The 13,065-nt window shown below is 53.1% G+C and overlaps 1 protein-coding gene across 3 annotated transcripts in view; it reads right to left on the minus strand.

Annotated features, from left to right (window-relative positions):
* The window catches only part of BRPF3 (bromodomain and PHD finger containing 3), a 32,146-nt gene that overhangs the window by 13,891 nt on the left and 5,190 nt on the right, over nt 1–13,065 (minus strand). For all 3 annotated transcript variants that reach the window (XM_081030648.1, XM_081030649.1, XM_081030650.1), the window contains exons 3-9: nt 10,662–10,818; nt 9,151–9,282; nt 6,714–6,842; nt 6,129–6,441; nt 5,158–5,460; nt 3,141–3,647; nt 298–391 (exon numbers count right to left, since the gene is read on the minus strand). In XM_081030648.1, the coding sequence (XP_080886774.1) occupies nt 298–391; nt 3,141–3,647; nt 5,158–5,460; nt 6,129–6,441; nt 6,714–6,842; nt 9,151–9,282; nt 10,662–10,818 (1,635 nt within the window). The remainder of the gene's footprint in view (nt 1–297; nt 392–3,140; nt 3,648–5,157; nt 5,461–6,128; nt 6,442–6,713; nt 6,843–9,150; nt 9,283–10,661; nt 10,819–13,065) is intronic.

Below are 13,065 nucleotides of genomic sequence, written 5' to 3' on the forward strand. Positions count from 1 at the left end.
GGGGGTTTGGCTCAAACGTTAACCTCACTGGCAATCCATATTTGCTGTCACCACCGTCCAGAGCCAAATTCAGCTCCACAAACCAAGGGAAGCTTCAGTGCCACACCTGCCCTCCTAGTGTGATCAGGCCTAGTGCCAAGGGTCATGCTGTTTCCTAGGAGCTGCCCGAGTTACAGACCAGAGGCCTCAGGAAACAGCAGGCGGGAGAAAAATCTGAGATAAGCAGGAGGTTCAATAGGACAATAAAGGGAGAGGTAGTGGGGCGGCCAACAGAGCTTTGGGGACAAGTGTTCTTACCTGCAAGCTTCAGAGGCCAGTCCACCACCGAGACCCAAACTACATTCCGAGTCAGACCCGCTTTCGGTGTGTTTTCCAAAGCCGTTGGTCACACCTGCCAAGGACACGCAGAGTGAGCCTGAGTGCACAAACCCCGCCATTCACGCTGCAGTGCGGGAGCCGCTGGGGAGGGCGCAGTGAGGATGCGTGGAAAGAATGGCTGTGCCTTCCCCTGTGGAAAACGGGTCTCGGGTGGTAGGATCTGATAAAGGTTTGGGGGAAATGGTGGTGGTGGCAGGGAGCAATGAGTAGACGCTGCATTTTCCTTCCCATATTCTGGTTTTACTTTAAGGAAAACACAGCACACAGCTCACTCAAGTTATTGTCATTTTGGTTACAAAGGGAAATACCAAGACTTCCCCGCTCGGCTGGCTCACAAGTCCTAGATGAGCTTCTCATTTCAAGCCTCAATTATCAGGGAGTCTCCTCTGGCTCTTGGGGAGCCCACCCGTCTGGCCCCTTCAGATAAACACTCGCATACCCTGTGCATCACAGCTGGCAGCAGCGAGCTTCATGCTTTTGGGATGGTGTCAGGGGAGGTTGGGGCAGGATAAGGGCTGGCGGCCACACCCAGAGATATGTAACCGGGCTCGTCAGACGAGCATGGTGGCGCTTTTCAGAACTAAAGCAGACCAGACCCATCTGGGCCAGCGAGTCAGAATTCCCCGGGTTCTAGACTGGGCTCTGAAATGCAGGCCCCTTCCTCTTTAAGCCTTGGCCTCCCCTTCTGTGAAGTGAACGTAATACCTTCTTACTTACGGAGGATGCTATTAAATATGAATGAGAGAAGGTTCGTTTACAGCAGGGAGCCGTTTGGAGGCAGATGAACATGACCTGATCGTCCGAAGGACGGACTCTCATCTATTGTACAGACTGCAGCTCTCTTCTCTATCTGCCCAATTCTTAACCACAGGCCACAGTCCTGCCGTCTGGGAGCTGAGTGAAGACCTCTCGGTCAAGACACTCTGGCCAGAAAACTGGGAGGCAAGTCACACCATCGGAGCGGGAGTCTGAGCAAAGATATGTGGACTCCAACCTGGCTCCGCCTCTAACATCGTGACCTCAATTTAAATCTCCAAAGCCAGCTGTGCCTGAGTGGCCTCATCTGCAAGGGTCACCGCCTGTCTTTGTGGGACTCAGGAAGGCTGTGCAGAAGCCTTCCTGAGCGCCAGGCAGCTGGGCTGCGGGGGGAGGACCAGGTGCCAGCAGTGTCCCCAAGCAGTGTGCCCTCTCAGGTTCGATGAGCCTGATGTCCAGACCTGTCACCCAATAGCAGGACCGTGCCCCGTTAGTGCTGTGTCCTCAGTGCCATCTGGCTGTGCCTGACACAGGGGACAGGATGACCACCACTGCTCCCCCCTGCCGCTACGTGACAGTGCCTTATCCAGACGATTTCCAGCCCTTAGAGCCCTGCCAAGCAGGCACCATCAGCCCCACATTACAAAGGAAACGGACTGGATACATAGCTGGTGAGAAGACGGGATCTGAACTCAGGTCTAAGTCCAGGCCTCAAGCTCCTGACTCTCCACACCAACCTACCGCCCTAACCCAGGGAAGCCTGGCCCAGACGGGAAGGGAGGGTATTGCTAGAAACAGTGTGAGGAAGGCGAGAGAAAAGCACGTGCTGGCCACACAGCCCACAGCCGCCACATAGGGACAGGAGCAGCCAGTCCCGCGCAGGCCCCTCCCCCCCAAGCGAGCCAGCCGTCCGTGTCGCACGACGCAGCCACTATCTGGCAACGGAGCGCCTGCACATCCAGGCCCCCGGACCCCCGAGCCTTGGCTCCTGACACTCGGGGAGCCCCTCTCCACTCTGTCCCTCCCAGAGACTGTCCTCGTTTCCACAAACTCGGACCTGAGCCCTTGGCCTGTCTACTCCTTTCTATTCGGCCTCGGCCCTCAGACGGGCTTAGGCGTCACCTTCCCAGGAACCTTCCCAACACTCCCAGCAGCTGTCGGCTGACATATAACCGTGTACTGCCCAGCACTGTGACATCTCTGCGGCTCAGGAGACCAGCTAGTCTCCTCATGACACTGCACTCTTTCGGAGCGGAACTGGGTCTGATTTACTCCCCTCCAGGGAGCAGCTGGTGCTGGACACCTACGTGGTAAGGATTCTTTAGAGAGCGAGCCCCCATTACCGACTTCTGGGACTCCAGCTCCTACCAGCCCCTGGCTCGCTCGGCTGCGTCCCCTGCTGTTCCTCAGACACGCAGGCGTGTTCCCAGGGCCTGGGCACTTGCTAGTCTATCTTTGTGGAACGTTCCTCCCCCAGATACCCCAATACCTCACACCTCCAACTCCTTTAGATCTTTGCTCAAATGTCATCTCATAGGCGTCCACGGGCCACCCTCTGGGGGGTTCTAGCACCCCAGAACCCCCCATCCCCCTTCCCTGCTGGATTTTTCTGCATCACGTCTAATACAAGATACAATTCACTCATGTGTTTTCAGTCTATCTCCCCTCCACAGGAGATTATGTTCCCCCCAGTACCTAGAACAATGCCTGATATAAATATCTGATGAATAGAACCAAAATGAAGACAGGACCCATTTTACCACATACAGCTTGGAATCTCCCTCAGGGCCAAAGAGAGCCCCAGACACAAACTAGCCCTGTCAAAATACTTGCTCAAGGCCCATCTCCCCAGGCCATGACTCGTGTGCCAGGCCCAGCTGCGAGCTACGGAGCCCTCCACGCTACAACTGGCATCTGCAGGGGCCATTTGGGAGGTGGGTGCTGGCTGGCCAGGCAAAGCAAGAAAGCAGATACGAAGTCGCGAGACAAGTCACAGGCGGGGTCACCTGTCTCTTCCTCCTGCTGTGGGGACCTCTCCCCTTCACTCTCACTACAGCTCCTGCTCCTCGGCCGCTTCCGGGAGTGCCGCTCCTCCTCGATGCTGGCGGGAGAGGCGGGAGAGCTCACGGCGCCACGCTCGTCGCCATTCTCCAGGGCCCCTTCTGCGCTCCTCGGCAGCTGAACCCCATTCTTGGCCTTCTTGAAGAGGACGGAGGTGCGGCGGCCCACGCCGCTGTGGGAGGCGCCGGCCGGCGTGTCAGGGGCCACCAGGGGCAGTCTGTGGACGCCATTGTCACTGAGCAGGCACTGCAAGGGCTCGCTCCCTAGCTGCAGAGGGGATTTTTCTAAGAGCTCGTCTTCTTCTACCTTTCTGGGCTTTAGGAATCGGCCTGGAGGTTTGCTATCATTGATGGGTTTCAGGGTGGGGGGATCCGGAGGGGATTCTTGCTCAGACAAGGAAGGCGCAGGCCCAGTGGGCTCCAGGGTTGGTGGCGGAGGCAGTTTGGAGTCGTCTGTTACAGAAAAAGAGAACCTGCTTGAACATTTTAGAAAAAGTCTGGCCCTACAAGCCAGAGAAGGACACTGATTACCAAGAACAACAGCACGGGCTTTTATAAGGCTTCAAAAGTACCCTAGGTTTCGGGTCTGAGGTAAAGAGAATGCAGGGCTAAGTTTTATCGAGACTAGTCGTTCTCAACTGCGGCTCTGAATTAGGATCACCCAGGAAGTTTCCAAGTGCAACCAAACCTACAAAGATGGGGTAATTTTTTTTTAAGCTTACCAGGTGAGTCTGGTAACGTGAGGATTCCAGACCACTGCTCTACACACACGAAAGCTGAAAGTTCCGGTTAATCAATTAGGTAAGTCTCAGCTCATAGATTCAGGGTCTACAACTCTCATTAGACTCAAGTGTTTTCCGAGCTTTTGATGCATTATGCTTTGTTTCATACCACCCAAGTGAAGCAAGTAGGACGAGCCGAAGAAACATTTAGATACGGAAAAACGAGACCAAGTAAGTTAAAATCGGTGGTTCCCAAACATGTCTGTTCACCTACTACCTGACATTTGTAAAACTTGAGCCTTCCAAGCCACATCCCAGACTTCCCTAATCTGAATCTCTGGGAGGAAAGCCCTGGGAATTTTGTTGGGAAACCCTGTAGAAGCTGTTGCAGTCAGGCCATGGGGCGTGACTGCTCCCACAGCCCTGGAGTGGGGACACTAGTGGCATGCTGCCTGCCACATGGGGAGTCAGGAAGAATCACAACGGACACGAGGCCCTCTAATGCCACTTGTGACCTCTGAGCCATGTCCCCGTTCCCTGCCAACCTAAAATAAAATGGGCCATTTCTTGCAATTTGGCCCCCTATCCTCTGGAGATAACGCCCAACCTTTTGAACTGTGGGCTCAGCCATAGGCTCAGATCCAAGGACGGGTAGGAGGGAGACAATTGTGTCCCCAGTGAAGCGGGGAGAATGGGAAGCAGCTCAGCTTTAAGGTCCCAGCTGTCTTCTGCAGTCTGGCCTTTCTGCTTGGGATGGGCTTGTGGGCTCGGCCAGCCGGAGTCAAAGCCATGAGGTAGCTTGAGAACTCAGACCACTATGCCCACGCCACAACCTGAGCTGCTCTGAGAGCCTCTCTACCTGATGGTGTAAGATGAGCTGAGCTTTAACTGGTATGTGCAATACGACCACGTCAGAACTACTTCTTTACTGGTTAGTAAACAGCCGCTGGGCCCCGCGTCTGAAACTCTGAACCTGTCCACAATCCACATCGGTGCCCCCAGGACTCCTCTACTGGCATGGTCCCTAGCGATTCTAACTGACAAATTCTGGTCTCTCCTGACTGTTAAATGCTGTCACTATCATCCCTGGGTGTACATGACGTGCGACCCCTCCCAGGGCTTCTGCTTGCCCACAAAGAGCAGACCTAAACTCAGGCAATGATGCTTCCATGGCGTTTCACTGAAGCCTTCCTCCCTTACCCTACTCCCCAGCACCCTGCCTGCTCGTGACGGTCTCTCACCTCTGTCCCCATCGTCTTCTGGCTCCTCCTGCGGGGCCTGTTCCAGCACAGAAGCATCGTCCTGGGGCCCTGCTGGCAGCTCCCCATTGGACACAGTCTTGTTCAGTGAGGGCGGCAGTGGCGGTGGTGGCTGTGCCAGCTTCTGCCGAAGAGCATTGATCTCCCGGCGCAGCAGGCGGACGCGGCGGGTCCGGGCCCCACTGGACCGCATGGCACTCACCAGGTCCAATTTCTCCAGCAGCTCCTTCAGCTGCACCTCCGGGGACAAATGGGCCCGGTTCTCTGGTATGAGGATGTTGTCCACTGCCAGGGAGAAGGAGGACAGAAGGGGCTGAAGGACCTGCCTGGCCCAAGGCAAGGGGAACGGGCTGACTCCTTCGGGTGCCAAATAGTCTCCTGGAATGCCTGGGCCAGTGGCTTCCAGCAGCGTTACTGCGGGTCTGCACCGTGGCACCACGGCTGCCCAGAGGGCGGCCACAGGGACAAGGTCAGAATCTGGGAAACATCTGCAGGAAGCAGTTCGCAGTCACGATTACGGGCTCCACGGAGCAGGCACGAAGCAGCTTGGCAAACCCCCAGCCCGAGGGACTATGGCTGTCGGCATTGAGAAGCAGAGAGCAGGGGCAGGCACAGCACGGGGCTCAGAGGCAATTCCGTGTTCTGGGCCTCTCCCTGTGCTCTTCTGAAGGAGCCCAACATACACCAGCTCCAATGCCACACGGAGGGGTCTGGGAGAGGAAGACCCCGGCGAGGCCTCAGCTTTTCAGACAGCTGGAAGTGTTACCATTCAAGAAGCACTCAGGGAATGAGTTCAAGTTTAATCCTTGAAACTACTATAGCCACAAGCAGGTGTATTCCAGCCTGGGCCTCCCCCCAGCTTTGCCCCAAAGCCCACCCCGATCTCTGGCTCTGGGCTCTGTCCCTGGGTCTCCTCCTGGCCCCTCCTGTCCCCACCCATCCAGGCTTCTCACCGTCTTCCCAGGAGAAGCGGTAAAAGTCCTCCAGTTTGGGTGACTCGGGCAGGTGGGTGCCCCTCTCGGGGTCATAGCCGATGTTCTCTGCCTGCCGCCGGGCGTGCCGCAGGATGGCCCCTCCCAGGTCCCGCAGGCGGACAGCTGCTCGGTGGAAAATTGTGTCTTTAGCATTATACTTCATGCAGTTGGTAACTATAAGGTTAAAGTCCTCCTCAAATTCCTCCAAGGTGAAGTACAGATGGGACTCCAGCTTCCGCCTCATGGTAGAAAAATCCATTGGCTTGGATATGAATTCCAGGTAATCTGGAACCTAAACATATAAAACCTGTACAATTACAACAACCATTTACTAGCCAAAAAGGCGCACCCTTCACCGGCACTGCTGCCTCCCCGTTTCCTGGTCTGGCTACGCTGAGCTCATACGAGCCCAGGGCCCCGGCCCACCCTGACCCACTGCTCCCTCTCCAAGGGCAGGGCTCTTAGCCCTGCTGACACCCCGGACCCCAAGCCCATCCTGGCCTCAGACCGTTGCCAGGTCAAGACGAGCTCACTGCTCAGGAAGGGTGGGGGTGGGGTACTTGCCTCACTCAGGTTGACAGGCTCGGCAAAGATGTGTGCAGGGTCCTTCTCCTGCAGCAAGTCCAGGGTTGTCCTCAGCAGAACGTTAAACGGCATCAGCTCCAGCTCCATGGCAGCCTGCTGCACCTTGACCTGTGGGGAGGTGGGGAGAGATCAGGACACCCCCACCCTGCCCCTGCAAAGCGCCATGGAACTTTTGCTTGATAACTTGTCTTTCACCAATCGCGTCTAACAAATTTTCACAGGATATTAACCTGACCAGTTTATGAGGTGCTGTCACCCAACCCACAGCCTTGAAATAATGACACCGACAGCTATGACGACGTGCATGTTGCCTGTGTGTCAGGCAACATACCGAAACCTAGAGGAGTAATAACTATACAGCTGACCCTGGAACAACACAGCTTTGAACGGAGCAGGTCCACTGATCCGCAGACGTTTTTCAATAAATACTGTAAATGTATTTTCACTTATGATTTTCTCAAGAGCATTTTCTTTTCTCTAGTTTACTTTATTGTGAGAATAGAGTATGTAATACACATAATATACAAAAGTGTATGTTAATTGACTGTATGTTATCTGTAAGGCTTCTGGTCAACAGTGAGCTATTAGCACTTAAGTTTTCGGGGAGTCAAAAGTTACAGGTGGATTTTAAACCACATAGGGGGACAGTGCCCCTACTATCCATTGTTCAAGGGTCACATGTAGTAACAGTTAACACTTCTATAGTCCTCACTATGTGCCAAGTAACATTCTAAGCATTTTACATAAATAAGTGAGTACATGAGGTAGGTGCAGGTGAGACAGTTTACAAAGAGGAAACTGAACCACAGAGAGACTAAGGAACTGACTGTCCAAGGTCACAAAGCTAACGAAGGGGACAGTCTGGCTCCACAAGGTATGCTGTTGACGGCTATGCCACACACACTGCTTCTCTGCTTACATTACCCTCAGTTCATCCTGAAGGAGAAACTTACTATCCCCATCTCACAAATATGGAATCAGAGGTTTGGGAAGAGTATGAGGAGTTGTTACTAACCCAACATCCCAGGCTGGAAAAGAACAGAGACAAGATCTGAACCCGGGGCTCAGATCAAGGAGCACACTGATGATATGAAATGTTCCTGCGGCCACAATGCCCACCTAGTATGCTGAGATATTGATCCCACCGGCCTTTGGGGTGTCTGGGTTAGCCTGGGGTGACCAGACCTCCAGGCTCACCCCCTCAGGCAGCAAGCAGCCACACATATTTATAGTAGTATGCTGTGCAAATGTTATATTCTGTGTGTACCCTCATGAAAAGATTGGGAAGCCATGATTAGATTATGAAAAGTTCCTGCCTCTTGGCTACAACAAATCGGGCCTACCTCCTTCCTTCTCCCTTTCATTTCTGTGAAACAGGCTGGAAGGAAAGCTCGGCTGTGGAACTAGGCCTGGCATGGCAGACAGTTTGAATCCATGGAGAAGGTCCTAAGGTGTTCTCCATTGCCACCCATGCTAAGTATGGCAAGAGCTGCCCAATCTCAGAGGTGGAAACTCAGGCTCCCAGGCCTACAAGGGAAGGGCTCGTGCTGGGGCTGAACAGTGACGTGGGAGTTCAGAGAAAGAGAGAAAGGACCATCTTTAACCCAGGTCTCTGAAGCGTCCGCTGCTCTTCCTGGACCAGAGAAAACAGTTTTGGTTCATCATCCAGTCAATTAATATTTGCTCTCTGCCATGTGTACAGCGGTGCAGGGAAGCAAAGAGTTATCCATAACGATAAGGATAGCGACTGACACTATAAACCCTACTGTGTACCAGGCACTGTCCTATGCTCTTTATAGATACAAGTCACCTAAACCTACAACCTTAGGAGAGGTTCTATTATTACTCCCATCTTACAATCGAGGAAACTGAGGTATAAGGAGATTAGGTAACTTACTCAATGTCACTCAAGTAGTAAGTGGCAGATCCAGGATCTGAACCCAGGCAGTTTGGTGCCACAGTTCATATTCCTTACCCCTATGCTATATTACCTATCTCAACACTCCCCACGCTCAGAGCCTTAGAATCTCCTTGAATAGAGGTTGGGAAATTTAAATGCTTCAGGACCGTAAGTGTTTAAGGGCCTAGTAAGAACCCTTAGACGCTCCCAGGCCAGAAGTGATGCCTCCCTCTCCCCCAGAATGGCCTGAGCAGCTTTCTAAAACACTCAAGGCCACGCCCCCCGCCCCCCCAGAGTCTCTGAGCTTATGCTTGAGGCCACCAGAAACTGCACTCCCAGTAAAAAGCCATCAGCAGCACCACACCCAACACAGAGCAGGCGGGCCATGGGGCCCATCGGGCTGGGCAGGAAGGGGCGAAAGCTGATGCCAGACAGAGGCTCCAGGTCTCCTGATAACACACTGATGGTGGAAGAAAAAGTTCTTGAACAAGAGCCCTGGGGCTCGGAGCTCCTCACCTGCTCCCGCTTTAGTTTCTCTCTTTTCCGAATCAGCTCAATCAGCAGCCGCGCGCGCTCCAGGTCGTGCCGGAGCTTCTGCCAGTATTTCAGCTCTTCCTTCACTGCACTCGTTTTCTCATCCTGCTCGCGCTGCAGGAGAGAAGGGAAAGGAAGGAGGGAGGAGCTAGGGGCTGCCTTCCCACCCAAAGTCTTCTCCCTGTTCGAGCCTCATGGGACCTCATGGCAGGTAAGTGTCCCAACCCCTTTCTTGACCACAATCCCTGAGAGCCCTCCACCCCCTCCTCACCCCATTCCTGCCTCCTGTGCTTCCCCGACCTTATAACAATGTTTCTTCACCACAGCACAAGAACCATGGCTGAGGTGAGATCTGGACAGCTTCCCCCTACCCTTGGGGACACCAGAGAGCAGCTGCACCCCTCAAGGCTGTAAAGACTTTCAGAAAGAAACTAACAGACACCTCAGGGTGGAAAGCATTTCACCCTAGTTTCAATTTTAGAAAACAAGGTGTGCTTACCACAAGCTGTACTAACTGACTTGAACGTACTTTAAAACACCATCACCACCACCACCTCCACCACCAAAAACATGATTCCAGCCCTAGCAGCGGTCACAGTGTGGTTGGGGAAGGAAGAGGCTCCGGGTTTGACGCACAGGGCATAGCGGCAGTAGCATCGAGACAACAAAAACTGATCAGTAGGCTGAACGTCCAATGCGGAGAGGATATGAAACAGAGAAGATCAGAGTGGGTGGGGTAAGGCCCGGGAAGGCTTCCAGGGGGAGGCAGTCTTACCAGGTTTTCACATGTAGTGATGGACCCGGATGAATAGAGGAAGGAAGGCCTCCCTTGGAAGCAAGGGACTACAGACACAGACGTGCACTTCAGGACTTCAGTTCCCAAAGGCAAAAGGGAAATCAGGGGGCACCTTAGCCATGTGGAGCCTGCTTCCTGTCTGGAGAGGCAGAGTGGGAATATTTAAAGGTATCACGGAGCAGGTGAAGAGGGAGAGGGAACTAAAGATGTTTAGAAAGTCTCTCAGGAACCTTCTCAGCAACCACTAAACATGGAGCATCTCCAGCTGCTAGTGGCTACAGGACACCACGACGGGGCAGGCTGTGCGCTACGACTTAGACGGTACATTTTCTATAAAACGTTGGTTGGCAGAGGACAGTGCAGGGTTTTGAGGAAAGTGCACGTTTTCCTGATTCATACATACAATGTGGCTGCCTGGCTCTCTCTCTCAGCCCACTTCTTCCTTCCTGCCACATCTAAAGGGTTCACCCCCGTGTACAGAAAGTGGGGTTTGCTCTCCACTCTACCCTAGAATGTGCTCCAAAGTCAAGCCTCTCCCATTCAGGTGCTGCTGTCTGACGTGAAGAGCTCTGTGGGGCGGGAGGTTGTTCTGGGGGTAAACGACCTACAGGCAAAAGCTCCAGCAGGTTTGGGAGGCCGACGACACCACCACTCCACCTCCGTCACCCCACCACTTTCGCATCGCCGTTTCACCCACCTGCTCGGCGTTTCTTTGGGACTGCAGGTGGGAGTGTAGGCGCCGGATGAGGGGGACACCATTCCGCGCCTGCCGTTTCAACAGCCAGTAGTTGTGAAGCCGCTGCATGAACTGGTTTTTCCTCTGAAAGGAGAGACCACTACAGATCTTGTTCAACCTTGAGTAGAGGCACAGGGAGTGAAAGACAGGGTCAGTGGGCAGCCAGATGACGGCCTCCTCACCAGACCCGGGTTCATTTCTGAACCTTATAGAGGAAGACAGAATCCAGTGGCCAAACGCCTCACCTCAGGGAAGGCTTGAGAAGGACAGCAAAGGTGAGCAGCTCAGATACAGCGTATTACACTGGACCTCCCTGCTTCTGCTTTGCAATCCTCCAAAAGAACCCTCTCCCAGAAACCCGTTTCCTGCGGTCCTGGACTCCTGAGAAACAGGCCTGTGTCCCAACACTCCCCGTCTCCTCTCGATAAAGGCAACGAAAGAGAACAGGAACTTGAGTAAGCTTTGGACAATGTGGTCACTATTTCCTGTGGCTGAAGGTCCCACCAGACCAGGGAGTAGTAGTCCACGCCAAGCTGGGAGGAAAACTAGTAGGAGTACAGCAAGCTACGCCTTTCCGAGCCAAAAGCAACCCCTTGGAGTTATCTGACCTCTGGGTTTTCATGGAAAATCTCAGCAGCCTAAAAATGTTTCCTTTCGAATCAAATTAAAAAAAAAAAAATGGATCTCAAGGTACAAGAGAATGGAGAATCTGAAAACTTAGTTGGCTGAACTCCCCTAAAAGAGAAGTCTTAAGGTCAGGATTTAAGCCAGTAACGTATGGGGGGAAGGGAAGGGGAAAGGCAGGGAACTGAGAGCCCACAATCTCTATCCTAATACTGAAAGGCGGCTGACATCATGCCCATGTTACGGAAGATAGAAAGGCAGCTTAGGAACAGAGACTGAATAAAGCGTCCAAGTCACTAAGGCAGCTAATCAGGTGGGGGAGCTGCGTGGGCTTTGCCTCCACGATCTCACTGCTGTACCTCGCCGTGCTCCACTGGTGGGCATCTACTGGGTAAGCAAGGCCTCAGTGCTCCTGCGGTGTTGTCACCGCCTTTCTCTTCACCTCACTGCACTGAAAGATAAGCATGGCTCAACAAGAGCTCAACAAGGTAGAACCTAAGGAGGAGAGCATCTTGGACTGGACATTGCTCACCTGGGCCTGGGCCTTTCCACGGTCAGACATTCCTGCTCCAAAGCCAAGCTGACAAAATCAAGGCCTGGCCTTTTCCCAAAGGACAGATCCCCCACCAATGCCCATGCCAAGCACACCTGCCCAGATGCAGGCAGCCCCCCGACCACCCAACAACCTCTTGGCCATGGAGGGTCCCAAGAGCATTTGTGCAGGTAGGAGAAAGAATAATAATAGAAAAATAGCAGCAGCAGCAGCAGCCACTATTTATTGAGCGCTTACTATTTGCCAGGCACTGTGCTAAGTGCTTTACTTGTATTATCTCATTTATTTCTCACAACAACCCTGTGAGGTAGGTTCATTTACAGATAAATACACTAAGGCTTAAAGAAGTTACATAACTTGCCAACAGTCACACAGGTAGTTAGTGATAGAAGCAGGATTCAAATGCAGGTCTGTCTGGTTTTGACAGCACGTCCGGACAGCCAGCATGCTGTGCTGTCCCTTGCAAGAGACACCGACGAGAGCAAACTGACAAAGTCAAGCTCAGGAAACAACTGCCCTCCAGATGGGGACTAAGCACTCACCCACTCACCTCAGGGAAGAGGGTCGTCTAGGACAGCTCCGCGCCTAGAAGATACATTTCCAATCGACAGAATTCTAACTCAAGCGATGGTTTGCAACAAGAATCTCCCTCCTGACCTTGTCTGCTCGTGTCTTCTTCCCAGACTGACGAGTCTGGTTGCCTGTTCCCTTCATAGAACTCACTCCCAACTACCCTCCAGGACTCCTTTCTCCCGATCCTTCTCATCCAGAGAGATAGAGAGCAGGTACAGAACCAAGGGGCGTCATGAACCTCAGCTTGTGGTCAAGTCTGCTGCTTTTCACCTGGTTGCAGCCCTTAGAACAGGACTTGGCATATAGTAAGTGCTCAATAAATATTTCATTGAATGAATAAAGGAGTGAACAACTTTACCTCCTGTGGCCGTGGTTTCTTCATCTGGGGGTGTGGGAGAAGGTGCAAGGACTACATTAGATGAATAATCTCCAAGATTCCTTCCTGCTCTAACACTGTATACTTATTAATGCACATCACCCTTGAGATGAGCCTCTGCTGGAAAATCGTCCATCTCTTGCTTCTCTGCCAACCTCCCATCCCTCCAACAGCTCCAGCGACCTACCTCTCCGATGGTTTAACAGGTACACTAGTCTCTCTACACTCAGTGGGGGTCA

The sequence above is a fragment of the Rhinolophus hipposideros genome, assembly GCF_964194185.1.
Source record: "Rhinolophus hipposideros genome assembly, chromosome: 3".
Taxonomy (NCBI): Eukaryota; Metazoa; Chordata; class Mammalia; order Chiroptera; family Rhinolophidae; genus Rhinolophus; species Rhinolophus hipposideros.